This window comes from Balaenoptera ricei, chromosome 14 (genome assembly GCF_028023285.1).
Source record: "Balaenoptera ricei isolate mBalRic1 chromosome 14, mBalRic1.hap2, whole genome shotgun sequence".
In the NCBI taxonomy this organism is placed as follows: Eukaryota; Metazoa; Chordata; class Mammalia; order Artiodactyla; family Balaenopteridae; genus Balaenoptera; species Balaenoptera ricei.
In genome coordinates this window covers 13,225,003-13,252,652 of record NC_082652.1, presented here as the reverse complement: position 1 = coordinate 13,252,652, position 27,650 = coordinate 13,225,003, and the positions used below count along the sequence as shown (strand labels likewise).

General features: G+C 41.0%; 1 protein-coding gene and 1 long non-coding RNA gene across 3 annotated transcripts in view; one reads left to right on the top strand and one right to left on the bottom strand.

Annotated features, from left to right (window-relative positions):
• Positions 1-16,383, top strand: part of LOC132348222 (uncharacterized) — a 36,353-nt gene extending 19,970 nt beyond the window's left edge. Inside the window, exons 3-4 of the long non-coding RNA XR_009497386.1 lie at positions 12,655-12,739; positions 15,204-16,383. This is a non-coding gene — a long non-coding RNA (uncharacterized LOC132348222). The remainder of the gene's footprint in view (positions 1-12,654; positions 12,740-15,203) is intronic.
• MED13L (mediator complex subunit 13L) overlaps positions 11,674-27,650 on the bottom strand; it is a 291,858-nt gene continuing 275,881 nt past the window's right edge. For both annotated transcript variants that reach the window (XM_059895607.1, XM_059895608.1), the window contains exons 24-31: positions 26,871-27,094; positions 26,538-26,680; positions 23,207-23,365; positions 21,732-21,908; positions 20,015-20,172; positions 17,195-17,356; positions 15,216-15,328; positions 11,674-14,143 (exon numbers count right to left, since the gene is read on the bottom strand). In XM_059895607.1, coding sequence (XP_059751590.1) covers positions 14,011-14,143; positions 15,216-15,328; positions 17,195-17,356; positions 20,015-20,172; positions 21,732-21,908; positions 23,207-23,365; positions 26,538-26,680; positions 26,871-27,094 — 1,269 coding nt within the window. In that variant the 3' untranslated portion in view covers positions 11,674-14,010. The remainder of the gene's footprint in view (positions 14,144-15,215; positions 15,329-17,194; positions 17,357-20,014; positions 20,173-21,731; positions 21,909-23,206; positions 23,366-26,537; positions 26,681-26,870; positions 27,095-27,650) is intronic.

The window sequence follows — 27,650 nt, the reverse complement described above, 5'->3', positions numbered from 1 at the left end:
GCAGTGATTTCTGCTACTCTGTCTTCCATCTCACTGATCCATTCTTCCACCTCATTTATTCTACTACTGATTCCTTCTAGTGTATTTTTCATTCCACTTATTGTTTCCTTTAATTCTGTTTGGTTGTTCTTTATATTTTCTAATTATTTGTTTAAAACTTCTAGGAATTCCCTGGCAGTCCAGTGGTTAGAACTCGGTGCTTTCACTGCTGTGGCTCAGGTTCAATCCCTGGTTGTGGAGCTAAGATCCTGCAAGCTGCATGGCATGGCCAAAAAACAAAACTTTAATTTCTCGCTCTGCGCATCCATTCTCCTCCCGAGTTCTTTGATCATCTGTACAATTGTTACTCTGAACTCTTTCTCGGGTTGATTGCCTATCTTCACATCACTTAGTTATTCTTCTGGGGTTTTATCTTGTTACTTTGTCTGAAACATATTCCTCTGTCACCTCATTTTGTCTAAATTGATATTTGTATTTTTATGTATGTGGCAGGTTGGTTACATTTCTCAACCTTGGAGAAGTGGTTCTTCAGAGGAGATGTCCTGTGTGTCCCAGCAGTGCACTCCCCTCCTGTCCTGCAAGGGCCAGGGGCCAGCTGGTCCCAGAGTAGTGTCTGGCCTGCATTTGTGGGCTTACTCTGCAGACTGCGGAACTGTAGTTTTCTGGCTTCTGGTGTCTGTCCCCGGCTGGGTGAGGCTGGTCTAGAGGCTTGTACAGGCTTGATGAGGAGGAGGAGAAAGAACAGAGTTTGAAGGAAGGATGGACTCAATCTAGAGTGACTGTGGATTTCCTGGTGGAACTATCTGTTAGGTAGAGGGAAGTAAGGAATCCATAGGTACAGACTGGGGAGTTGTGGGGAAGGATGAGCTCATCTAACGCAAGTGTATAGGAGAAAAAATATCCCAAGTTCTAACAGAGTAAAGGCAGTCTGATGTACTAAGGTATCCTTTGCTAACTCCTGCCTGCCCATATTGCCCTAGTACAAAAAAGTTAAGTTGAATTGGACAAGTATTTCTCAAACTGCGGTCTACTGACCCCTGCATCAGAGTTACCTGGGGTGTAGAGAGCATTTAATGCAGACTCCTGGACCCTACCCCCCACTGACTGGACCAGAACCTGTGGGTGGTCTGGGAATCTGCATGTTAATCAGCTCCCAGCCGATCAAGGGCTGAGACTATGCCAAGAGGCATGAAGAATCCTCAGTGGGAGAGGAGGTCAAGATGGTGGAATAGAAGGGCTTGAAACTCACCTCCTCCCACAAATACATCAAAAATACAGCGACACGTGGAACAATTCTCTCAGAATACCTACTGAACGCTGGTAGAAGATCTCATACAACCTAAGTTGCAAGAAAGATCGTCAGGCAACTGGGTAGGACACAGGAAAAATAAAAAGTAATCAGGACAGGACCTGCACCCCTGGGAGGGAGCTGTGAAAGAGGAGAGGTTCCCTCACCCTGGAAACCTCCTTCACTGGCTGGGAGATCAGCCAGGACAGAAAGGGAGCTTCAGAGGCTCAGAGGAGAACGCAGCAGCTGGATTGCAGCCCGCAGAACAGAGAGAGACCAGCACAGACGGTCCTGGCCACTTCCTTGCACTCCCAGCCCCAGACGCACGTCTGCTGGTGCACATGGGGCTGGGTGCTGCAACTTGGGCTTCAGCGGACAGACCTGGAAAGAGGACTGGGGTTGGCTGTGCGGAGACAGCCTGAAGGGGCTGGAGTGTGGGCTGGGCTGCAACTGGGGGTACGCACAGGCTGGAGCCTGGGTCCACCATAGGAGCACCGTTGTTAGCACGTGCACGAAGGGAGGGGCGGGGCCCCGCCGTAGCAGCCTCATTCTCACAGGGGGCACAGCTCCGCCTCTACAAGTGCCGGGAGCGCACCACACCAGTGGGTTGCCCGCACGCGGACGCGGGGCTGAAACCTGAGCAGTGTCCCAGCGGTTGTGCCACCCGCAGATTTATTACGCTGCCATCTGTGGCTTTGTAAGCTCAGTGCCTGTGGGACATCCGAGTGGGTTGCCGGTGCTCCGGGGGTTGGGCGCGTCTGGAATTAGCAGCTGTGGGCTTTGCCTGCACCCGCACACGGAGGTGGGACTGAGGTCTGGGCCCGTTCCATAGCCCCCGTGGAGGGTCCAGGTGCGTGACTGCAGTGGTCCCAGTGCCTGACTTCAGTGGATCTGGGCCAACAGATCTCTGCTGGTGGCTTTGTGAGCACAGTGCCCAAGGGACACTCAGGCCAATTGCCTGCACTCCCATCGTTAAGGAGGGGCCGAGGGCAGTGCCCACAACAGGGCTCACCTGGAAGTCTGCACATCAGGTAACAGGTGACACTACAGAGCGCAGTCCCTGGTGGACAGCTCCTGTAGAGGAATCCGCAGTGGCTTCTCCCCCCGCAGAAGTGCTCCAGTGCACCTACCTCACAGTGCACAGCAGAAACGGATCTGGGGGCTCCAACAACTGAGGGACAGTCCCTGCCCCCGACAGGGCTGTGATAACCACAGAGCAGAGAGGAGGCCCTGCTCAACATCCAGTGCAGGCTCTGGTCACCACGACACCAATCACACCCCCTTCAAGGGGATAACGGCCAGCACACACTGAGGAAAGACAAGGCAGGCATCCACACTAAAAACAGTCCTCACACCGAAAATAGCAGACTCACACAGGCTACACAGGGACGCTCCCACAAAAAAACAGCCCTGGGGCTTCCCTGGTGGTGCAGTGGTTAAGAATCTGCCTGCCAATGCAGGGGACACAGGTTCGATCCCTGGTCCGGGAAAATCCCACATGCCGCAGGGCAACTAAGCCCGTGCGCCACAACTACTGAGCCTGCGCTCTAGAGCCCGCGAGCCACAACTGCTGAGCCCACGTGCCGCAACTACTGAAGCCCACATGCCTAGAGCTCGTGCTCCGCAACAAGAGAAGCCACTGCAATGAGAAGCCTGCGCACCACAACGAAGAGTAGCCTCCACTCGCTGCAACTAGAGAAAGTCCACACGCAGCAACAAAGACCCAACAGAGCCAAAAATAAACAAATAAATAAGTTCATTAAAAAAACCCAAAACAAAACAGCCCTTCAAGACGACAGTAGATAACCGTTTCTCCTAAACTTAGAGTCAGAGAAATATAGGTAAAATGAAGAAATAAACCCACACATCTATGGTCAATAAATCTTTGACAAAGGAGGCAAGTATATTCAATGGAGAAAAGACAGTCTCTTCAGCAAGTGGTGTTGGGAAAGCTTAATCTATGTTGATTCCTCTAGTTTAACCATTTTACCTGCAGTGCAGCATCACTCCAAATGTAACGAATACTTTGAACAAGTACAACATTTGGGAGGTCACTTTAAAGCAGCTTTATTTTTGTTTTCCACTGACCCCTTAAATTTATTCTACAGAGTTATTTCTCCCCTTGCTCTTAGATAAAATTTAGGGTAGGCCTCATAAGTTTTCTGATCACTATTACTTTAAGTTACAAAACGCAGTCTCGGCAGGCACGTGAGTCTGACTCTGTGTCATGGGTGCTTTGGTGAGTTCTTTGGAGACTTGCCCATAATGGAGCCCATAATGGAGATCCCTCACTGGCACCTCTGTGATACGGGCAAAAACATCTTTCCCACAGCTGGACAGCTGCATGTAAATCAATGAAGTTAGAACACTCCCTCACACCATACACACAAATTAACTTAAAATAGCTTAAAGGAAGCCATAAACAAAAAGAAAAGACAACCTATAGAATGGAAGAAAATATTTTCAAACGATGCAACCGACAAGGGCTTAATTTACAAAATATATTGATACATACAGCTCATATAACTCAATAACAAAAAACCAAATAACTCAATCAAAAAAGAAGACAGCAGACCTAAATAGACAGTTCTCTAAAGAAGACATACAGATGGCCAAAAGGCACATAAAAAGATGCTCAACACCACTAACTATTAGAGAAATGTATATCAAAAGTACAATGAGGTATCACTTCACACTGGTGAGAATGGCCATCATTAAAAAGTCTACAAATAACAAGTGCTGGAGAGGGTGTGGAGAAAAGGGAACCCTGCTTCACTGTTGGTGGAAATATAAATTGATGCAACCACTATGGAAAACAGTATGGAGGTTCCTTAAAAAACTAAAAATAGAACTACCATATGACCCAGCAGTCCTACTCCTGGGCATATATCTGGAGAAAACTCTAATTTGAAAAGATACATGCATCCAATGTTCATAGCAGCACTATTTACAATAACCAAGACATGGAAGCAACCTAAATGTCCATCAACAGATGCATGGATAAAGAAGATGTGACATACATACACACACACACAATATGGAATACTACTCAGCTGTAAAAAAAATATAAAATAATGCCATTTGTAGCAACATGGATGGACCTAGCGATTATCATACTAAGTGAAGTCAGACAAAGACAAATACCACATGATATCACTTATATGTGGAATCTAAAATATATAAATGAACTTATTTACAAAACAGAAATAGACTCACAGACATAGAAAACAAATTTACAGTTATCAAAGGGGTTAAGGGGGGGGTGGGTGAGGGATATATTAGGAGTTTGGGATTAACATATATACACTACAATATATAAAATAGATAAACAACAAGGACTTACTGTGTGGAACACGGAACTATATTCAATTCCTATAATAAACCATAATGGAAAGAATATATATATTAAAAAAAAAATATATATATATATGTATACACAAACGGAATCACTTTGTTGTACACCAGAAACTTGCACAACATTGTAAATCAACTATAGTTCAATTTAAAAAAAAATCATCGGGGTAGGGAATTGAGGGTGTCAGCAAGATAGGAGCTCAGAGTGCTGGATGGCTCAGTTGTGGTGACAGAACTGGATGAGGAATATTTCCGCCCTATGACAGAGGCACTCTGATGGAAACTGGTTGGGGACAGAGCCCAGAAGACTCGAAATTGAAGACAGGCATGGGGGTTACTCATTGCCCAGGCTGGGCTGGGAAGCACGCTCCTTTTCGGGGCTCCTTTAGAGGCGGGACCACTGTGTCACGGACACTGGCCTCCTTGACCCTCAGGATACGGGTGGGGTATCTCTTCATTCGCTAGCACAGGGCTGGCACCTTAGAGGCACAGGGTATCTGTTGACAGAACAGATTCATTCTGCAGATATGTTATGGTTCTGTGTATGGTTCTGTGTGACAGGGACTGAGGGGACCTGATGGTAAAATGTTCCGGTGTGAAGTGTCTTCTGCATTTCATAGGGAGAGAAGCCTGAAACTAAGGGAGCTACTCAAGACTGAAGGGCAGCGTCCAAGGAAAAGGAGGACAGAGATGAACAAAAATTCTGCTCTGATTCACAGATTTCCCCGGGGCCTAGGAAATGAACACAGGCGAGTGAGTCTTGAGAGAATAGGATGGAGGTGGAGGTGGGACTGATGGATGAGAGGATTTTTTTTTTTAATTAGAATGGGTACATGTAGAGTAAGAAGTGCATTGTGAATGTTTGTGGACTGTTGTAATCACTAATTGAAAATGAAGGTTTCTTTCCAAAATGTTTGAAAGATAAAAGCAGACTTCATACACAAAAAGGCAAAATTGAAAAGTAAAAGGAAGCAAATAAATATATATGTGCATTTGTAAGAACTGGCTGACAAGTCAAAGGGTAACACAGAACGGGAAATGCAAATGGTAAAAATTACCCTACTGAAAGGAGATTATAATTCTATGGAACAATGAAACGCAATGATTTGTATGAAGAACAACTAACACAAAATGACAGAGTTTGGAAATAAATAGTTGGTCAAAGATATAACACCAGAATTCTAATTAAAGGAAATAGCGGGGGGACTTCCCTGGTGGCGCAATGGTTAAGAATCTGCCTGCCAATGCAGGGGACACAGGTTTGATCCCTGGTTGGGGAATATCCCACATGCAGCAGAGCAACTAAGCCCGTGTGCCACAACTACTGAGCCTGCACGCTGCAACAACTGAAGCCCACACGCCTAGAGCCCGTGCTCTGCAACGAGAAGCCACTGCAATGAGAAGCCCTCACGCTACAATGTAGAGTAGCCCTGCTCACCGCAACTAGAGAGAAAAGCCTGTGCGCAGTAATGAAGACGCAACACAGCCAAAAAAATAAAAAAGAAATAGGGGTGGTAATAATAATATCAAAGGATAAGTTAAAGCAAAAAATATATGCAGAATAGTCATTATACAGAGATACATCATAAACCTTTATGCAGCAATAATGTAGGGCAAAAGAAAAAAGGACAGCCCAAAATCACAGTGGGAAATTTTGACTCCTGTCTGCCTGAGACAGAGTTGAGATCCAGACAGAAGATATGGAAAATATACTTGAGGCAGAACTAATCCATCTCAAATCTTACAGGCTGGCACTGCCCTGTCCAGCAGGTTAGTGTGTGGCTGGCTGTTGAACACGTGGAAATGTGGTGAGCATGGCTGAGGGAACTAATTTTTAAATTTTATTTAATTTTCATTAAAATTTAAATTTAAGGGACTTCCCTGGTGGTGCAGTGGTTAAGAATCCGCCTGCCAATGCAGGGGACACGGGTTCGAGCCCTGGTCTGGGAAGATCCCCCATGCTGCGGAGCAACTAAGCCCGTGAGCCACAACTACTGAGCCCACGCACTTAGAGCCCGTGCTCTGCAACAAGAGAAGCCACTGCAATGAGAAGCCCGTGCACCGCAATGAAGAGTAGACCCTGCTCACTGCAACTAAAGAAAGTCCGTGTGCAGCAACAAAGACCCAACACAGCCAAAAATAAATACATAAAAAATAAATAAATTAAAAAAAAAATTATCAGGGACAAGTTAATTTAAAAAAATTTTAAATTTAAAACCAGAAGCAGTATACAATTATTTTTTTCTGTTAAATCCAACTTGTTTTGGTACAACTACATTTTGCCTTAACCACTGAAAATTTAGCATCCAAATTTAGATACACTGTAAACATAAAGTAAATATTGGATGTTGAAGACATTGCAAAAATGCTAACTATCTCACCGATAACTTCTATATTTCATGTTGAAACATGAAAATTTAGATATATGGGGTTAAATAAAAATATTAAAGTAATTTCACCTGTTCTCCACTTTTTTAATGTGGCTACTAGAAAATATAAAATTACATTTATATGGCTCACATTATATTTCTGTTGGACAGCACTAGGAAATAGGATACACCTTGCTTTGAAGGCTTTGGAGACTGTTTGCAAAACCCAATCATTACTAGATTATGTGTAGTAAGAGAAAATTACAGTCCAAGAGACTTGAAATCCAAAGAGAACTTTCCTTTATTAAAAAAAGGGCAGATCAAAAAAGAAATAAAACACTGAGTCTAAAAATAAAAATGAAAACATTAAACATCAAAACTTGTAGGATGCAATCAGCTTTAACATAGTCCCAGAGCAGTAATTTTTATCTCTTTTAGGATCAGATACCTCTGAGAATCTGATACAATAGATCCCCTCCCTAGAAAAAATGCAAATACAAAGAATTTTGCATATAATTTGAGGAGGGCCGCACACATCCAAAAGCCCCCAGGCTATAAATGCCTGTATCATCAAAATGGAAAATAAATTAACTAAGCAGGCAATTAAGATTGAAGGAAACTAAAACAAAACCCTCAAGGAAACTAGGAAAAGGAACAAGATTAAAAGCCAGGATAAAAACAGAATTGTTAAATGCATGGGCTGTTTCTTTGGAAAAATCAAAACTAAAAAACAGCAACTGTTAGAATAATCCATGGAGAAGGGAAAAAAAGGCATAAACAGTTAGAAATGAGGAGGAGCATACGTTACCAAAAACAATAGGTTCAGAATTAAGGGAATACTCTACACAGTTGCATAGTAATATGTTGACAAACTCAATTTTTTTCCCCTGTAAAAATCCAAATTACCAAAATTGACATAAGAAATAGAAAACCTAAATCAGCAACAGAAAAATAAAAGAAATTCTTATATTTTCTAGTATATAAAATATATATTTTCTGCTCCTCCAAAAAGCAGCAGAATGGGATGAATTTGCTGGTAAATTTCAGATTATTGATGTGCATTCCACACTTTCAACAAGCATTTCCTGGGTGCCTACTCTCAGTGCAGTATATAGTCGGCCCAATCTAAAGTTGTTGTCAGGTAAGGTAAACTCTCCCATGTCACAGAAATGACTGGAAGGTCATTAGTTCATCCTGTGAAACAAAAATGACCTTGATCTCTAGACCTGATAAGGACATAAATTCCTAAGCTTTGTGGTGATATGAGAGATCAACAGGGAAAAAAAATATTGGTGTGTGCATGTATAACTGTATAAACATTCTCTTCTACAATTAAAAATCATACTTAAAGGAAGCAGATAGGAAATTTACATATTAAATAATGCATATGTTAATAAGAGCTACATGAAGCCAAGCCTCTAAGTGAACAGAGTAAGATTTAAGTAAGAGGAGCTACTTGTAAATGCTTACTGAAAAACGTTCAAGCTCAAATGAAATAAGACAATTACTATCTTACACGTTAAATTAATTACTCCCACAGCAAACATCTCCTTGTGTCAGCCCTCTCATCTTAACTCTTGCAGGGCCAATTTTCCTGAGTATCATGTGGTTTTATGAAACTGGTAGATTGAAACCTGCCTAATTTGCTAGTAAGGCAATGAAGGCATAAAATAGCAATAGCCAGAGAAATGCTGAAAGGGGCTGCTGATTTCAAAGTGTTCGCCTGTTCTGAGATTTGGGTGATTTTAAGCACTCTGCAACAGACCTGCTTTGATTCCTATATCTGAGTCACAGCCCATACAAACACTGTTTTTAGATTATTAAGATAAAACAGGCTTTTCTCACTTCCCTGCTTTTCTTAAAGGAAAAAGTGAGGCTGAGCCCAATGTCTGTCTGCATCTTCCCTGGTAACTAATGCTCACTGAGGAAATAACCTTTGCAGAGAAAAATCAATACTTTTAGTCTTATCCAAGCCTTCTTCCTCATCAACTGCTATTTCTTACCTGCTTCATTAATTTGGAGTTCTAACCAGAAGCAGTTAAGTACCAAAAAATCTTTAATAAAGTTGATCTGAGAATTTCAAGTGAAGTGGTGGGAGACTTGTAAATCTGGTTCCCAGCAGAGTAAGATGCCCAGGGCAACTGCTGCAACCACGTATTACCTGGCACCACAGAATTTTCTTTTTTTTTTTTTTTTTTTTTTTTTTTTTAGAGTGTTTTCTCTTTTTTTTTTTTTTTTATATATTTTATTTATTTATTTATGTATTTATGGCTGTGTTGGGTCTTCGTTTCTGTGTGAGGGCTTTCTCCAGTTGCAGCAAGTGGGGGCCATTCTTCATCGCAGTGCGCGGGCCTCTCACTATCGCGGCCTCTCTTGTTGTGGAGCACAGGCTCCAGACGCGCAGGCTCAGTAATTGTGGCTCACGGGCCCAGTCGCTCCGCGGCATGTGGGATCTTCCCAGACCAGGGCTCGAACCCGTGTCCCCTGCATTGGCAGGCAGATTCTCAACCACTGCGCCACCAGGGAAGCCCCCCACAGAATTTTCTAATGGCGTCTCATTAGGTATTAATGACATGAAATAATTACTGTTAAAGTGACATTTTTGTCAAGGGGATATAAACAAGCGAATCATTTAACACCAAGATAAAAATTTTAATGGTAATACATTCAAATTGCCTCTTCATAGGATTTTAGCAAGTGGCGAATTCAGAAGAGAAAGAAATGACAAGCGGCAAAGGCTGTTTTCAGTATGTGGCTCTCACGCTTAGGCACTAAGTCTTACGAAAAGTCTGTCTTTAAAAACTCCTATGGACAAACTGCACTTTTTAAAAAATTTTTATTAGCTCTTTGACACCAGTTGGGGACAAATTCCTGGCCCTGTGACTTCTTGAATAGCAGGAACATAAAACTATTTGATGGCATCCTTGGAGGGGATGAACTGGTGTTAAGCAGGATCTGAGCGGTGCAAACGGCTGGAGGCTGATAGTTCTTGAGTGGCAGGTCAGATTTACCTACATCTAATTTGCAAAATGTTTCAATGCATTTGACAAGTAATTTTTTCTACCTCAAGGAGGTTTAGCTAGTATTGCTGAATTGGCACAGCAAATAGTGGTTATGAAAACAAAGTTCCTAGTATAAATAAAAGCAACATTCATTGATTGTTGGATAAAGTGCCATCCGCTGTATGAGCACAGAACCCAAGCAAATCAATTGGTTGGAAAAATACCACCTAATTCTGATTTTTATGGGACACAGGAATCTTCGGACTGACCTGATCACATAGGATCTAGGAAATGTGTGGTTCTTTAATGCTTTGGGCAGGCAGCGTTCCCAAGAGTGCCGTGAACTATGCATAAGGCAGTGGCAGCTGGATGAGACAGAGACCGATATTATCGGTTAACAGAAAAGTGGCCTCACTTTTCTCAGGCTTCTTCAATAGTACAACTATAATAACACGGACACAGCTTTTTAGTTTGCAAAGCATTTCTCATGGAATTGCCCTCATCCCTCATTTGCAGATGAAATAACTGAGGCTGAGCAGTCTCAACACTTTATCGTTAGATTCAGAACAATGTATACTGCCAAAGAGTCGGAGGAAGATTAAAGGCAAGGTCTTTCAATTTATTCAGATTTCGACAGTAGGCTCTGCCAGGTCCTGGCGTTTACTATTTTAGCGAGAGCGTCTGCCCCCACAGGGGTTTCTCCTACGGAACGGACCCAAGGAGAAGAGAACGACGTCGTGGGTGCCATGTAGTCAATGAGCGCCTTGCTTGGATGTGTGTTAGATGGCATACTGCTGTCACCAGGCTGTGAACTGGGAAAACGGCAAAGAGATGGAACTGTTCTTTTTCAGGAACATCAAAAAGAAACTGGCTGAGACCATGAAGAGAAAGCAAGTAGAAAACAGACTTGTAATCTGTTCTAGTATTGACCGCAATCTTAAGAGCTAGGAGACAAGTAGCTCACTGTTAGACGTGTGATCACTGTTAGATGTGATCTGCACAGAACAGTTAAGGAACTAAACACCAGAGCTCCAAATCCAATGCTCTGTGTGTGTGTGTGTGTGTGTGTGTGTGCACGCTAAAACTGATCCAGGAATGCCCTTGTATCCTGGAATATGGGAAAACCGTCTGAGAACATCTATGAGATGTGCTGATCAGGGGAGTAAAACTTTACTCTGGAAGGTAGAGCCAGGCTGCTGGTCAAGGACTGTTCAATCCATAATACTTAACACCTTTTGAATAGGCGTAGATCACTCCCATTACAAAAGCAGGATGGAAGGGGAAAAAAGCCACTCAACGTTTCAGTAATTCAATAATTTATTCCTCTAAAAAAGTGTGTAAAAGTATATAGCTCTCATTCACAAGGTATATATGAATGACATTTAAAATGGAGGCCTTTTAGTATTGTTTCTTTTTATCAAAGTCTTTTAGTGTACTGTACCAGCGCTATACTGTAGTTTTTTTTTAAATGAACTTCACATATTCTTGTATTCTTTCAAATTGTTTGCTATATATAAAAGAAGCTCACTGCAAAATGCTTGAAGGAAAAAAGGAAACAAAAGAAATTCAGAACTTCCCAGAAATGTACAGCTTTTACATTTAAAAAAGGTTCTGAAATATACATACAAGCATGCTGGACAATCCCACCCCTCTCCCCTCCCCCATTTCCCCTCTTTAGTTCAAACCATGGTAAGAGTTCTGATTTCTGCAGAATTTCCAAAATTAAAAATAAAAAAAAAATAAAATAAGTTCTCACTCTGTAGCAAATCCAGGGCTTGTACATTTCAGATTAATTCAGTAAAAAACTCACAAGTAAAATAATGCATATTTAAGGGAAATATTATACAGACTTTTTCACACAGAAGTACATAATAAGATTTTTTAAAATCTATTGCCATTCATTTATTTTTGCACAAAAACGTATAAATATGTCACCAGCTTTTCTTAACTTAAAAAACTTAAATAAAAGACACCAGATGAAAACTACCCTTTGCTGCCTTTTTTTTTTTTTTTAATTTTTGTAGGGGTTTTTTTGTTTTTTGTATTTTTTTTTCTTTTTTTGCTGAGAATTGGGTTTCTAGGGAAGAAAAGCCCCTGCATTAAAAACAGCCCATTAAAAAAAAAAAAATTCAAAGTTCTGATGAATTCTGGGAAAAAAAGCAACCCCAAAGTGGTAAAAGATTACAAATATCTACTTTACAATTTGTCTTCTCACCAAGATAATTTTATACAAGTTTACAATCTTCATCATCTTATGCTCTTCAAAAGGCCTTGAGAATTTTTCCTTTCTGATTAAGAAAAAATAGCACTGCAATATTTTTAAAGTCAATTTTACACTGTACACATTAGATACAAATGGTTTGATATATCAGATTTTTTTAACCTATACACTGCGAAAGTCGACCCCTCCCCCCCAATTGGTGGTACAGAGAACAAAATTATCCATTTACAAGTTACTTCTCTGCTTTCACATTCCCACCACACAACTTTTTTTTTTAATATGTTTTAAACGTTAGATTATTTCAAGAAAAATACTTTTACAAAATCGTATCAGTTATTACATTTTTCCTTTTTTTGTTAATAACCAGAATATGGAAGTCTCTTGGAAGAACTTTTAAAATTTGCATGATTCTCTCCACAGATGACTAGAGCTCAACAGCCTGACCAGAGCGGCTCACGGGAGGCAAGCCCACGCCCACTGCCCTCAGACAGAAACGCACAGCAAGGTACGGGTAGAAATGGAGTCTTAAAGACAACCCTCTCGGGCCTGGATAAAATACTTCAATTAGCCTTAATGATTTAAAAAGGCATGTTTTTTTAAAAAAGTCCCACCACAAAGGCTCAACTTCAAGTACTCATTTAATGGTTAAGTTGAATATTTCTTTGAAATAATATTCCTATGGTCCAGAAAAAATTTACCATATTTATAACTGATTTTATGAGCCAACACTTTCGATTGTGATATATACATGAGTCCCTTTTGATCTAATGAGAGGAGAGACCTGGCTTTCAGTAAGAATTCACTAGAAAATATATTTCCATTGTGACTATATAAAACTAATGAAGGTACTTGCCTCCATGGCTCTGGGTTGAGCTTGACTGCCTTCTGTATAAAAATGTTGTCCTTCATGAAACGCTGGCCACTTTTAATAAGGAATATGGCAGAATGTTTACCCAGTTTATTCTCAACAAAACCTACTGCTGGGTGGTTTTGAATATATTACTTGTAAGCAGGATCTCCCCAATATGTTTTCACTCCTTTTCTGGCTTCTAGGACAGAGGTATGTAGTCAAAGAATCCTATGGTGGATCTGAGTTGGGTTTCAGCTACTGTACCTGGTCCTTGCGAATTAAAAAAATTAAAAGAAAGTCACAAAAACCATATGACAAAACAACCTAAAATAAATAAACAAAATGAAGATGTCTCCAGACCTTTTGTATCTACACACAGGTATAAAGTCAACCAAAGCACTCATGCCAATCTAGATGGGAGCACTAGGGAGACAGAAACCCCATTATGAAATCACGTACTTGAGCTGGTTCTTGTTCAAAAGTCCCAGATTATGGAGTTCAGGTAACCCACAGGCCATACACCAATAACTAGAGGATTTCATCCAGAGGGCTAAACTGCCCTTATTAAACAGAGACTGAAGACACAGACTCTTGTGCAAAAGGATACTGTCTCTTCTGTTTCCCTCTTGAAAACCAACAACAAAAAACTTCCTGTGGCCCAGTGGTCTGGGGCCGCACACACCACAACACTGGCTGAAAGTCACTGCTTATGGAAGTTTCCAGGTCCATGAGAGAAGTGTCTGTGAGTCACTCTGGTAATGAACACTGCAGAAATGACATGTGCCTGCTGAGAAGTAATCACAGTGCAGGACTGTGCAGAGTGGTCTCAAGAGGAGGGAGTGGGGTATTTGCAGAGTGTAGCAGGTTCCTTGGACTGAGGTTGCGGGGAGAAGGAACTGAGCCAGAGAGAACAAGTGCTTTTCCAATTAGAGTATATTCATGATGGCGTTGTACAACTGAGTGAGCACCACAAAGTGGACGGGAAGGCAGGAGGTACGGTCCTGGGTGGCCGGATTGCACGTGAGCCAGGACAGAGCGTTGTACTGCTCCAAAACAAACCTGCCGGAGAGAACACACGGGTCAGGGCACCAGGCACGACAGAAGCAAGGCTGGTCTGAAAGTTCTAACGTGCCAGTGCCAGATGTCAGCAGGAAGAAGGCCTAATGTCATTCCATAAGTTGCCCCAGGCTCTTTCCCAGAGTTCGTTTCCTCACGTCCCCCCTTCCTTCTAGACCTGCACTGCCCAATGTGGCAGCCACCGGTCCCCCACTCCGTAAACTCAGATATGCTGTACACAGAGAACAGGCACCGGGATTTCAAACACTTAGTATTTAAAAAAGCGTGGAAAATAGCTCATGAGTATTTTTATATTTATTACTGTTCAAATGATACTATTTTTTATATTTTGACATTGTTATCACGTTTTTATATAACTGATAAACTTATTACTAAAATTAACGTCACTGATTTCTTTTTAAAATTTTTCTAGTAGCCACATTAAAATAGTAATTGTATGTGACTCACGTTATACTTCTATTGGACAGTGTTGCTCTAGAGGCCCTGGAAGCCAAAATCATGTAGATTAGGTAGGTTCTTGCTTTAACTATAATTTCCAAATCATTTAAGAGTTAGAAAACATTAGGAAAAGCTTGCATATTTTCTCAAGGTACATGAAGAATGTTTACAGCCTGCTAAAGTACAAGACAATTCTGGGAGGTATTTCCCAGCTATGGAATTTATGTTTTACTTAACTTTATTTACATAATCTATGTCAGGAAGGGCAGAAAATGTTTCCAAAGTCAAGTGCTTTAAGTTCCAGACTTTGTCTTCTAACTATCCACCCCCTTATTCCGATCTATTTTCATCACCATGAAATGCCTCCTCTGAATGGGAAGCGAGGGCAGTTGTACTTGCACATAACTGCCGGATTTAACAAAGTATGCTACACTGTCTGTCCTATGCAGGTATTGGGGGGATGTGGCTCTCACTGGCTAATCAGACAGTGCTCCAACTGCACAAAAGGTAGCACCTCTTCCACAAATACCACACTTTAATTAAAACACCTTGGAAAAACAAGAGTAAAGTATATAATTTCAAACTGTACTGCTATGTTGCCTAGGTCTGAATCTACCTTAAAACATCAGACGTGGTTTTGGAGTCAAGAGGATGTGGAACCCGCTGAGAATTCCTGGCAGGGAGAAGTTCGTCTGTCTGTGCTACAGAAATGTGGTGATGCAGCGAAGCCTGGTGAAAGAACAAAGACAGTTACCTTCCTGGTCTAGTCAACCATGGGGCAGAAATAAGGCCACGTCTACCAGAAGGAGATGCTCTCTAAAGTCCTTTGTAGTCAGGGCTTCTATTCTAAGTCCATGAATTTAAGCTGCTCAGTAACCCCAATGTGATCCCAAATAACTCCATATCCTAGAGTAGAGGAGAAAAAAAAGCTAGCTTTGCAAATGGACTGCAAATAATTAAATAGCGTCCCTCTTCAGGTTTTCATCTGTAGAAGGCTCCACAGTCGGGATGTGGCTGACTGTGTCGTGGTGGTGGTCTTCGATCCTGATCCCCGTACTTCATAACCGGCGCTGTGCCCTTCTTACAGTATCACATCCAAAGGCACCTGATGTCTGCTGTCATCAGCAGTAATATGACAGATCCCTGGATCCAGCAGGTACCAGCACGGTCCATCTACTATAAAGTTCCCCATCAATTTTTAATGTAATAGTTTTAGTATAGTTTTACTTTATTAATTGTAAAATATAAGAAGAGGCAATATAAATGCTTGATTCTCCTTACTTTTTGATTTTCTGATTAATGAGCTGCTGCTCTGGCACCTTCAAAAGGTGACGTATAAATGTTTTGTTTTTCAGCACAACTATGAACCCATAGATTGATATCAATCTACTGCCACCATTGTTCATTTTAATGACTAAATGATCCCATCCCTGGGCAATGGGAACCCCTCCAAGTTGGCTACTGGGTCCTTTGATAAGACTCTAATAATCTTTGGTAGCTTCCTTGCTTTTAGGCGTGACAAGATGTCTCAGGTACACCTTGAATACTTCTTACTTTAGCCCTGGAATCAGTCATTTCCTCAAAGAAAGAACTCTGGTTCTTTTGAATGATAAACAGTATTGAGAAACCATAATTGTGTCAATAAAGGTGTTTATTGCTGCTAGGCTATCATGGCTCCTAAGCCTTTTCAGTAAACAGAGCTAAAGAATGTGTACACTTTTTAGAGAGAGAGGAAAAGATAAATAAATCTAGGTTCAGACTAGTAATTCTAATTGAGAGATTGCATGGATTTTTATATAAATTCTTTGATTTCATAATACTATGTTAAAGTCATCAGGAAAATAAAATTACTTCGTTTTTGGTTTTAACCTTCCAGATTTATGTGTGTGTGTGTGTATGTATGTGTACGTGTGTGTATCTTAGTGATTACTCTGTAGTGGGACTTCTGAATCCAAAGGGAAATGTGCAGGGTTGTAATATTTGGCCTTCCCACTGTACCAGGGCCATCTCCCTACAGCTCTGCCAACAGTGTGTTGTCAAACCGTTGGCTTTTTGCCAATCCGTGGATTTCATTCTAGGTTCTCTCACCCAAACTGGAAGTGAGAGATCTTTTGTTTTTAACTCTTAATTTGGATTCAAAATTTCCAAGAAATATACAGGAAGGCGCAAGCAGAAACATGGAATTTTTTAGCTGACTCCTGCCCTACTCGAAAAAGCAACGCTGACTGCCTGTGGCAGTGGAGGAAGAGGACAACTAGTCATCATTATCCGCCCCCCCGCCCCCCGGCGTAACTTCCCTGACCACAGTGGCTTATACAGAACCACATGGCCACCCTAGATGTGTCCGCTGAGCCGCGTGAAGTCTCCTCCTTGGGTGAATGTCGGTCATTCATTTCTTTGTGACACGGTTTTGGGCTCCTCTCCTAAATTCTGCTCTCCACCTCTGCCTGTAATTAACATACCCTCAGACTCTTAAGTAGATGTGAGAGAGTCGGGAGCAGAATAAGACTACGGTGCCCAAGGCAAATTCTAACCAAGACTGACTTTGAGCATACGTCACTCACCCCCCAATTTCAAATACGACACCAAACCAACCTTGAGGAAGAGGGGACACTGGTTCTGAGCCTGGGGACACGATGACCAAAACCACTGGGGGAGATTCTCAGCCTTGGCGGTCGATACAAAATACCCAAGGGCCAGCGGCTGCTGTTTCAGCTCCTCAGGCGCCTCCCTGGAAAGAAGACGCTCTCCCTGGCTCTGAAAAACAAAGAAGTCCCAAAAGCATGGTCAGCATTTATTACCAAATACAGCTTTTTTAAAAACCAACAACTTTTTCAGTTTCAGGTGTACAACATAATGATTCTAACTAACTGTGGGAAATAACCACCACAATAAGTCTAGTTAACATCCACCACCATACAGAGTTACAATTTTTTTTTCTTCTGATGAGAACTTTTAAAAGATCTACCCTCAGCAACTTTCAAATATACAATATGGTATTATTAACTAAAGTCACCATACATTACATCCCCAGGACACTAATTTTATAACTGGAAGTTTGTACTTTTTGACCACCTTCACCCAACTTTTTATCAATTCTCCCTGCACACTGTAGTGACTAATCCCCTTCCTGGCAGCATCTCACACCAAAATGTCAACTGACCAAGAAAGGTCAACAGGGGAGGCAGTGTCTTTGCTGCACACACAGATATCTGATGAAAACTACGGCTCAGGCAGAAGGTACCAGTAAAACTAACAACACCAGCCAAGTAAATACAGGTTTATTTTCTCTGGTTCCTTTTCTGCAGAATGTAAAATCTGCTCCGTGGCATTATTAGGTAATTAATAAACTAAAAATGGAAAGAGTGGAATCTGACAGCTGAAGGTACCACCACACCCACGTGCTCTTTCACCAGCAACCAACCAAAAATACACGCGCACACCTGACTGTCCACTGTCAATAACGTTCTAACACTTCACCGGTATCTGACCTGCCAGCAGCGTGAGATCTGCTCCTGAAGAAGCCTTGTTTCAATTTACAGCAGTCCCGGTAATAAGGGACTCCCGTGAGAGCCTTACTGGGCGTTTCTGCAGCTGACATTTTCCTTGTCTTTGACTCTTTTAGCTAGCTTCAAGAGTTGAAAATGTACCTTTTATGCAAAAGCAATAATAAGCAATCCATTTGTTCTCAAAAGCCTTCTGTTTCAAGGAAGAAAAAAATCCTCAACTACTACACCAAGTTGTATCATTGCTGAGTTGGTTAAAAAATAAAAACTTACTGCAACCTTGAACAAATTTTTTCTCCTGTGGTAATTTCTTAACTGGATATCAAAGAATGTTTAATGGTTCGGAAAGAGGAAATGCCGAAAGCCTCTCAGGGGTCACCTGGCTGCAGGTGCTCAGGATTAGAAAAGGCCACCTGACCAGCTTCAGCATAGTGCTGTTTGAAGTGTGACATTCAACGGCTCGAGGTGCCAACAAAGGGAGAAAATAAAGCACGCCTCTGTTTCTCACAAAACTAAAACACTACACTTCAGTTACCAATTCTTTGTTATCGGAGGAGCTAAATTATAAAAACCAGTACTGGGAGGTAGCTGCTATTATTTCCATTTCACAGATAAGGTAACTAAGGCTGAGAAAGGTAAAGTAAGCTTGACCAAAGTCACAAAGCTAGGAAGATGTTCGGCTATAATTCCGAGTGATGTTTATCAAGCTCCAGGGCATGCATTCTTAGCTGTAATGCTATTTGCCTCTAGAATTCACATTAATCCTAAATTAAAACTATCCAATGTAAAATTTGTGTTCTTGGTCCCCATCACAACAATCTCCAATGAACCAATAAATTGTCGTTAACTGGCAAATGACCGGAGGAAATAAACACATTTACAATCCCTTCCTTGCAGAAGGGAGAATTAGGGGGCAGGCATAACATGAGGGCAGTCCACTGAGGTGGCCTTCCCTGGTTTCATCTTCTCTGAAAGTAAAGTTTTCAATCTTCTTTTCTCTAGACTGTCCTTCAGTGAACTCAGGGCTGGCAATAAAAGTCCCACCTAACAGAAACCTAAGTCCTCGAAGAACGTCTTTGTGCCTAATGAGTGTAAGCAGGTTGCTTATACTTGTCCAGTTTAAGATACTAGACATAGCTATTTTTCTGTCTTAACCCCTCAATCTCTTAACATTTTAAGTAAAAAGTGTAATACAGTGACAAGGCATGAATCACCTAGCTTCTAAAGAAACTTAACGTGAGCTGATGGCAGAACCTTTAACACTTCAATCTTCTGCTAATTCACCTCTAATATCCTGGGATATTTAAAGATGAAACTAGCTGTAAGCTCTGTTTTTTCCTTAATACTCTGGTATTAACCTGGACACTTCTCCAAAATCAGCCTCCTGTGGGCTCTTCCCACTCCTGCAAGCTGGCTACAGAGAACATCTAACGTGCCTAAATAAAGGCACCATGACATAAACCAAGACCAGTTAAGCTCCTTTCCCAATAATTAACCATCAACAATGTGTTATTCAATTAACACAGTTACTCTGCATGTTAAATAAGCAGGGTTATTGAACTAGCCTCTGAAAAGCCACTGTTCTGGCAAAAAATTAAAAAATAACTGGGAAGCAGCAAACAACCAAAATTAATTTTTGCTCACAAACAGTAATTGCATAAAACCCTTGCAGCTGTAATGGGACTATTCTGATTAAGCACATTCATCAGGAATAATAAGAACATTTCTTTAGAATTCCGGCTTTGTTCAAAATGGAACTACAGAGTCACGGTCCCACACTTACTTCTCTTGTACCAGGGACCAAGACCATCAGGAAGAAAGGTGCACGTAGTAAAAGATGACGGCACTTCTAGAGGATTTTCCTGAAGGCTGAGGTGGTGTTAAACAACCTATTTCAAGTCATCCTTACCCGACTATGCTGGAAGTGAGAGCCCACACCAATTCCAGAAGGAGAGCCTGGGGAGGGAACTGGGGAGGAGTTGGGAGAGGAATGGAGGTTCCCAGTCATTAATATGCCAATATCATTGTCCATATCATCTGGGAATGGAAGGTCAACAAACATGTCATCTAGAGGGAGAGAAAAAAAGGACAAAAATTAAAAAGCTAATCCATAGCCCCAATTTAAACCAATGCATGGTTTACTGGCCTATGACTATTACAGGCATGTGTTGTTAACAACTTAGTAAGACTTAACGCGTGCCCACTGGGTTCAAGGTGCTGCAAATTATTCTTGCATTTTGTACTCTCTCCAATGATCTCCTAATGTGAAGTATTAACAGAATGGAGAAATAAAGAACGTAAAACTCCACACTCTGTACAGCCTCCAAAGGCAAATAAAAAGAAGGCAAAACATTAGCTAAAGAAGCAATTTAATTATTAAACAAAGTTAAAATTGACACCATCCAAGAAAACAGCAGACACCATCTATGCATCCAATTAGCATCTAAAATACTTAAGGCTGAATTAATGCATGTTAATAAGTGTGAACTTGCCCTCAAACTGGAGGCCTATTATACGAGCAGATCAAAGCATGATATTTTTGTTAAGAAATCCTCTCTCCTGTATCATAAAAGTAAGGTACACGCACAGCAGAAAATTTGGAAAGAAAAGTATAAAAGGGGAAACCCAATCACCATGAACATTTTTGCTGATTCTTTTTCTGTATTTATTATTACACTGTGATCATATTATGTGTGTTTTCTATATACACACACACAGGACGGTATCCTTTTACCCTTCCCATTTAACAGGAGTAAATGTTGGTAGATGCTAAAAATTCTTCAAAAAACAATGCAAACAGCTGCATAATACTGAGCGTTTTACAGTTTATAAATAATCATTGCTTAACAAATGCCTTAAGATATTCAAACCATAAAAATCTATTAAGAATAATCAAATAAGGGGACTTCCCTGGTGGCCCAGTGGTTAAAAATCCACCTGCCAATGCAGGGGACACGGGTTGGAGCCCTGGTCCGGGAAGATCCCACATGCCGCGGAGCAACTAAGCCCGGGCGCCACAACTACTGAGCCTGCACTCTAGAGCCCGCGAGGCACAACTACTGAGCCCGCATGCCACAACTACTGAAGCCCACGTGCCTAGAGCCCGTGCTCCGCAACAAGAGAAGCCACCGCAAAGAGAAGCCCGCGCGCAGCAACGAAGACCCAACACAGCCAAAAATAAATTACTTAAAAAAAAATTTCAAGACTAATCAAATAAGGAGTTGTTTTAGAGCAAGTTAGATTCCCAGTGATCAGCTAAAGACAGGTGCTATCTTCATACTGCCTAGCAGTCTTCATACATTTCAAATCAGATCAAGAAATCTTTATTGAAAGAGTGACACCCATGTACAGGACACTATCAAGCAGATACTATTTTTTTGCCTTTAAAGAAAAACAGGAGAAAGCTAATTACCCAAGAGAGGAAAGTGTTTATTTGGTCTTGGCAACAGTGCAAATTAAATCTTCAAAACCAAAAAGATTCTCAAACCTTCAATTCCCTCTTCACATTTCATATGCTGTTCACTACGACACAGAAGAACCTGCAGCGGCCCAGCGACTCTTTACTCTAGCACTGTGTCTTGTTGAGGGAGCGGAGCCGCTCTATGCATACAGGGTCTTCCACTCACCATTGTTGGGGCTAAACCCATCTTCATTGGGATAGTTGGCCGGAGCCACTTGGATGGTTGACGATGTTGGGAACACCAAGATGTGTGTACAAGAAGCATCTTGAGGGGTGTTAAGCTGAGATGACTGCATGTTCAGTGCAGTACTTCGGCCAAAAACAGAGCCCATTGTGACAGCATCTTAAAAAGGGGGAAAAAAATGTATCAATGCCTTTTGTGCAGCAGTGAACAACTCCAGAAATGACCTGAGCTGGACTGATGTGAGTCTGACACAACTGCCATGATGGATACACATTTACAGTTGAGCCCACTTGTCTAAATAGTTTCAAGAAACTGACTCAGAGCAGATTAGCTATGATAACTCAAGCCACCTTTCACACTGGCAAGGTTAAGAAAAAATTGGATTGAGTCGACCAAATATGTTTTAATTACTTAAATAAGAAGTATTTCTAAAAATAAAACTTTCTTTCCTCCTGTGACTGCTAATAATTTATAACGGACTGTTCTCCCAAACAATGCAATTCTGTAGAAATGGTACCATTCAACTAATAATTGTTACAACTAATATTTATTGAATGTGTACTACATGCCAGATTCTGTACTGAATTCTTTATTCATATCATATCATTCAATCATCAAAGCTACACCTCAGAGGTAGGAACTACTACCCCCATTTCATGAGGAGGACAGAACACAAAGAAATGATGTAACTTGCCCAACTGGTGCAGGTGACAATTAACCCAGGGTCTGACCAGCAGGCCAGTACAGACATCTGTCTCTCTCTAGACTGACCACAAGCAACCACATTCTCATACTACAACACTTCTGTTGATTTTTACAGGGAGGGGACAAGGGTCTCCTGTTTGATCAAAGAAATACCTGGGTGGTAAAAACAGGTTTAAAAAATATAAAACTGCTTAGCTATTAAATTATAAAATAGCTTAGTTGCTGTTTTTAGAAAAATTCTGTGGCCATGATGTTTCGGCTGCCCACATCTTGGCACTTACTGAGTTACTGTGGCTAGCACGCACTGTGCTCAATGCTCTACCCCGTCTACTTCACATTCATCCTCAACCACAGAGAGACTCTAAACGTCCTCTTGAGGCTGCTTGAAGAGTCTATCAAATACCTTTCTTCAAAAGGGTATTAAAATACATATCATGTTGGTGCCCACTTAAGTCACTTTTGGAGGGTGAACTTCATACACTAACAACAGGTTGGGGTCAAATAATTCGCCATGACTGTAAGAGCTCTCAATCACACCCAGGACCTGGGCTCTCTCCCAAGTGATGGTCAACAAAGATAATAAGATCACAAACCACTCCCCTTGGAAGAGACCAAATGGTTTCCATTTTGAGCCCTAAGTACAATTTTTTCTCATAAAGATAATAAAGATACATTCTATACTTGTGTGTGGACTTAAGGTTGAATGGACTGAACTGTTCTGATACCTAATTAACAAAACTGGTGAGATTTACCTGGCATCACTACAAAGGACCCCTGGGGCTCCATGGCAACCAGGCAGGCACTAAGGATAGAAGGAGAGTCTGCGGCAGAGATTCCACACATCCGGCACACGTCCTTGAGCCGTTTACTGATTGTCTGTAGTGAACATTCTCCAAGGAGGATACTCCAATCTGGAATCAAATATCACAATCACACAGTCTTCAGAAATTCATATTGATGTGAGGTTTGAGCATTTTACCAGTTTTGCCTGATAATTGAATTTCTAGGATTGGGCCCTGAAGGGAATATGGCTTTATACAGGTTCCCCTCCTTGCTACAAAGAAAATGTTACTTGACCTCGATTACACTTCATTAACAAAGAAACAAAGGCCAACGACTACAGAGACTGAAATCATGTCTGAAATGACCTGTGAGTCCGGCACAGACCCGGGCAGACTTAGGCACTTAAAATACTTTTCAATGGTGATGCCAGTATGTTCTGTCCTTTCTCCTTCTCCAGGTCCGGTTCTTTCACTACCCCTGTGAACACTTTTCTTCAGAAGAGAGCACAGTTTGGGGTGATCCTCAGTTTTGTTTACTGCTAACGTAGATTGGTTGCTTCATGAAACGCAAGCAGCAGAAGAAACGAAGGGGACCCTTTCCTGGCATGCCCAAAGATCGGATAAGCAATGGGTGCAAGTAAAGTGCTCCAAATGATGCCACATTAACTGTTCAGATTAAAAAGGTGCCACAAATTTTCTCTCTATCATCTGTTTATTGCCTCCAAACAAAGGCACTATGTCTCCTCACAGAACTGTTGAGGGTAATGTGACTCCGGGAATTGAGAAGCACCTGGGCCTCCCTTTATTTTGACCCCCGACACACATGAAGCACGTCACATTACTGCAGCCATACACTGCTGTCATGTCACATCCCACTGATGTAACACCACTCCACCTCTCTACCTCCACAAACTTTTTTCAAACAACCTGCTCTCCCCTTAAAAAGCACGTGGAAAAAAAAAAAACTTTCACATTTCATATTCCTAATGAACACTGAACTGAAGTGGCTGAAATAAAAGGGTCAAGGAACATGGGGGAGGGAGTATTTTTAAAAATCACAGAAATACCAAAGAGAAGTGAGTTCGGTACATAAAAACCAAGTAAGAAGGAGAAGACAGTATGATTATTTTTATCACAAACACTGGTGATAAAGAACAGAGATTCACAAAACTGACTCTGAAATCTGTGGACTCACATCTGATACTGCCCCACAGAAATGCAACGTGGTGCAGACCTCAGTTCCCCAAAGGAAGAAACTGCAGATTGGGAAGCTGATGTCCTGGACACTAGGCTCTTCTCCGTGTTTTTACTCCTTGAAAGTACATTTTCTCTCAGTCTTTTGATGGAGCCCTCAGTCACACTTACATTCTTCTCCCCCAAGAGATAAGAAAGAAGAGTATGTCCCTTCTAAAAAATCATAAAAGGGAAGGCGATGGCTTTAATAATTTTCCAAAATACCAAGTAACTAGACTACTAGGCTACATTTTTATCCCCTCTACTTCTTTTCTATTATATTCTAACTTTTCCCAAGGGTTAAGAGTAGCTCAAAGCCTTTAAGAAATAAGATTGACTAAAAGGCATACTAAGAGAGAAGATAGGAATTCTGACAGAAATGAAATGATGAATCCCCTGATGTATTAGACCTCCAGGCTACTCATACAGATTCATTATAAGTATAATATTCTTTTAAAAATGAAAAGGATAATATTTTCTATTGGTCTACAGTATAATTTAATGCAAAAAAATTCTGTGTATAATAGATTCCTAAGAAAACACTTACTTAATACATATTATATAATATTTGTATAAACTGCTGTTAAACCCTAATAATTAACTCACTTAGGCACTTACTACAAGGCAAGTTATATCTGTATCAGGGGTTTTATTTCAGGGTTTCCACAAATACCGGATATAAGTTTCATGTAAAGAAATAAGATGCACACTCTAACGCAAGGTTCAGCAAACTACGGTCCGCAGCTCACATCCTGCCCACCACCTGTTTGTAAACAAGGTTTTATTGGAACACAGCCACACCAGTTCACTGGGGTATTGTCTATGGCTGCTTTGGCATTACAGTAGCAGAGTTGAGTAGTTCAACAGTGACCAGCTAGCCTGCAAAGTCAAAAATATTTACTACCTTGCCCTTTATAAAGAAAGTTTACCAACTCTGTTCTAATATATACTTGGCATGTGCAAAACCACCAAGCTAATTTGTGACATATGTTTGCTTTTGTGCAGATGTTAGAAAAAAAACCTCTCCTGGGACTTCCCTGGTGGCGCAGTGGTTAAGACTCCACGCTCCCAGTGCAGGGGGCCCAGGTTCGATCCCTGGTCAGGGAACTAGATCCCACATGCATGCTGCAACTAAGAGTTTGCATGCCATGACTAAGGAGCCCGCGAGCTGCAACTAAGGAGCCCATCTGCTGCAACTAAGACCTGGCAAAACCAAATAAATAAATATTAAAAACAAAAACAAAAACTTCTCCCATCTATATGCATATACTGAACTTTTTATAAATGTGTCATTAATCGATAGGGTTTTAAAAAAATAATCTAGGCCTGTTCATATTGCTCATATAAAACTGTACAAGTAGCTACACTAGGATAATAAATGAGCTGGGCTCAACGCCAGGCAAGGCAGCTGCCAGTGGTCAGTTGTGTTATGTTGCAGTTACTTTTAGTGCTTTCTTATATTTATGATAAGAAATACAAGCAGTTGGTAGATATATTGGGGGATTCAACTTAAAAAAATCTGCTCTCTTAAATTTCCAGACTGAAGACTATCAGACAGTGGCAATGTGAATAAAGACTCTTCCAATTTGCAACTACTTGTCCTTGTCAATCAGGATTATCTTGCAATCATGCCACCAAAACAAAAATAAATACAAAGCTCATCACCGTCAACCACCAAAAACAAACCAGCAAATGAAAGTAAAGGCTGTATATGACTTCTCCTCTCATCCATAATCTCTGTTATAAAATTTTCCAGTTAAAACTGACTTGTTCTTCTCACAATATATAAATGTTAGAAATTCTAATTTACCAAGTATCATTTTTATATTAAAAAAATTCTTTTTCTGTTTTATATACTGGGGTTCAATGTTATATTTAAGATTTTCTTTGTGTAAATGATTTTGCTAATGAAAAGTCTAAAAGCCACTGGTTTATCCTGTACATTTAAAAGAATCAGAAAATATAATCTGCTTTATTCTTACTACCAACTTTATAATTTTCTCCCTCAGCTTAGTTTAATGACATTAGCTCAGCCCTTTTCCTTTCCTTTGTTTCAGGAATTTCTCACCTTTAAGTTCCCCATGGCCAAGACGCCCAAGTCGCCCAATTACAACTCTCCAGGGCAGAGATGTCATTTGGACAATACCTATGCACCATTCCCATAACTTCTGTAGTCCAATTTTACGTGCAGATACTTTACTCCTCCGTGATCTAAAACAGACATGGAAAAGGGTCCCCAAATGAATCAAAGCTATCATTTAGTACGACAAAACCAAGAAAATTCCAAAGAACCCACCCACGTGTTACCCACTGCATTTAGATAGGAAAGTTAGGAAGATCCATTATCTGAGAAAAGGCACAGCATCAATTTACACACACCATAAACACCAAGGCTCCTCACCTGTTTGGTAAAGCAATATTTACAATACATGTTTCTAATAATTCTCCATGGAGGTCAGTGCAGGAAGCCAAAAGCCAGCGCTGGTCGTGAGACAGACAATAGCCCACAAAGAGCACATTGTATTTCTGGCTCGCTTCACCGAATGTCTCTCCCAGCTCTGTTTGCTTGTCTTTGATTGGGGCCAGTATAAAAGGAGGGGAGTAAAGCTGGATTGGGCTGGGCCGCTGAAATCAAAATCAAAATCAGTATCAACACAAAGCCACTCCATGTTTACAACAAAACCCATACAGCACTGAGGGAAACCAACAGGGAGAAATGACAATAGACTGCCTCCCAACTAGTCCTATATATACAAATAATAATGATACAAAAAAAATTGTTTAAGTTATATAAGGTAGGGAACCCAATCAAGCCAATTATTTCCTTATTAAAAGAAATTATTATTGGCCCAACTTCATTAGTCATTAGGAAAGTGGATTAAAACCACTACACACCCACCAGAATGTCTGAAATATAAAGGAAAGAAAACATCAAGTATTGGTGAGAATACAGGGCAATTAGAACTTTCACACATTGCTGGAGTATGATGTGCTTCGGAAAAGCATTTGACAACACCTGTAAAAGCTGAACAAACACATACCCTCTGACCCCCCAAAATGCACATATATGTTTACAAAGGACAGGTATAAGCATGGTTACAACACTATCAATAGCTCCAAAGAGAAAATAACCTAAATAACCATCAACAGTAAAATGGATGATAAATTGTGATAAAGTTAC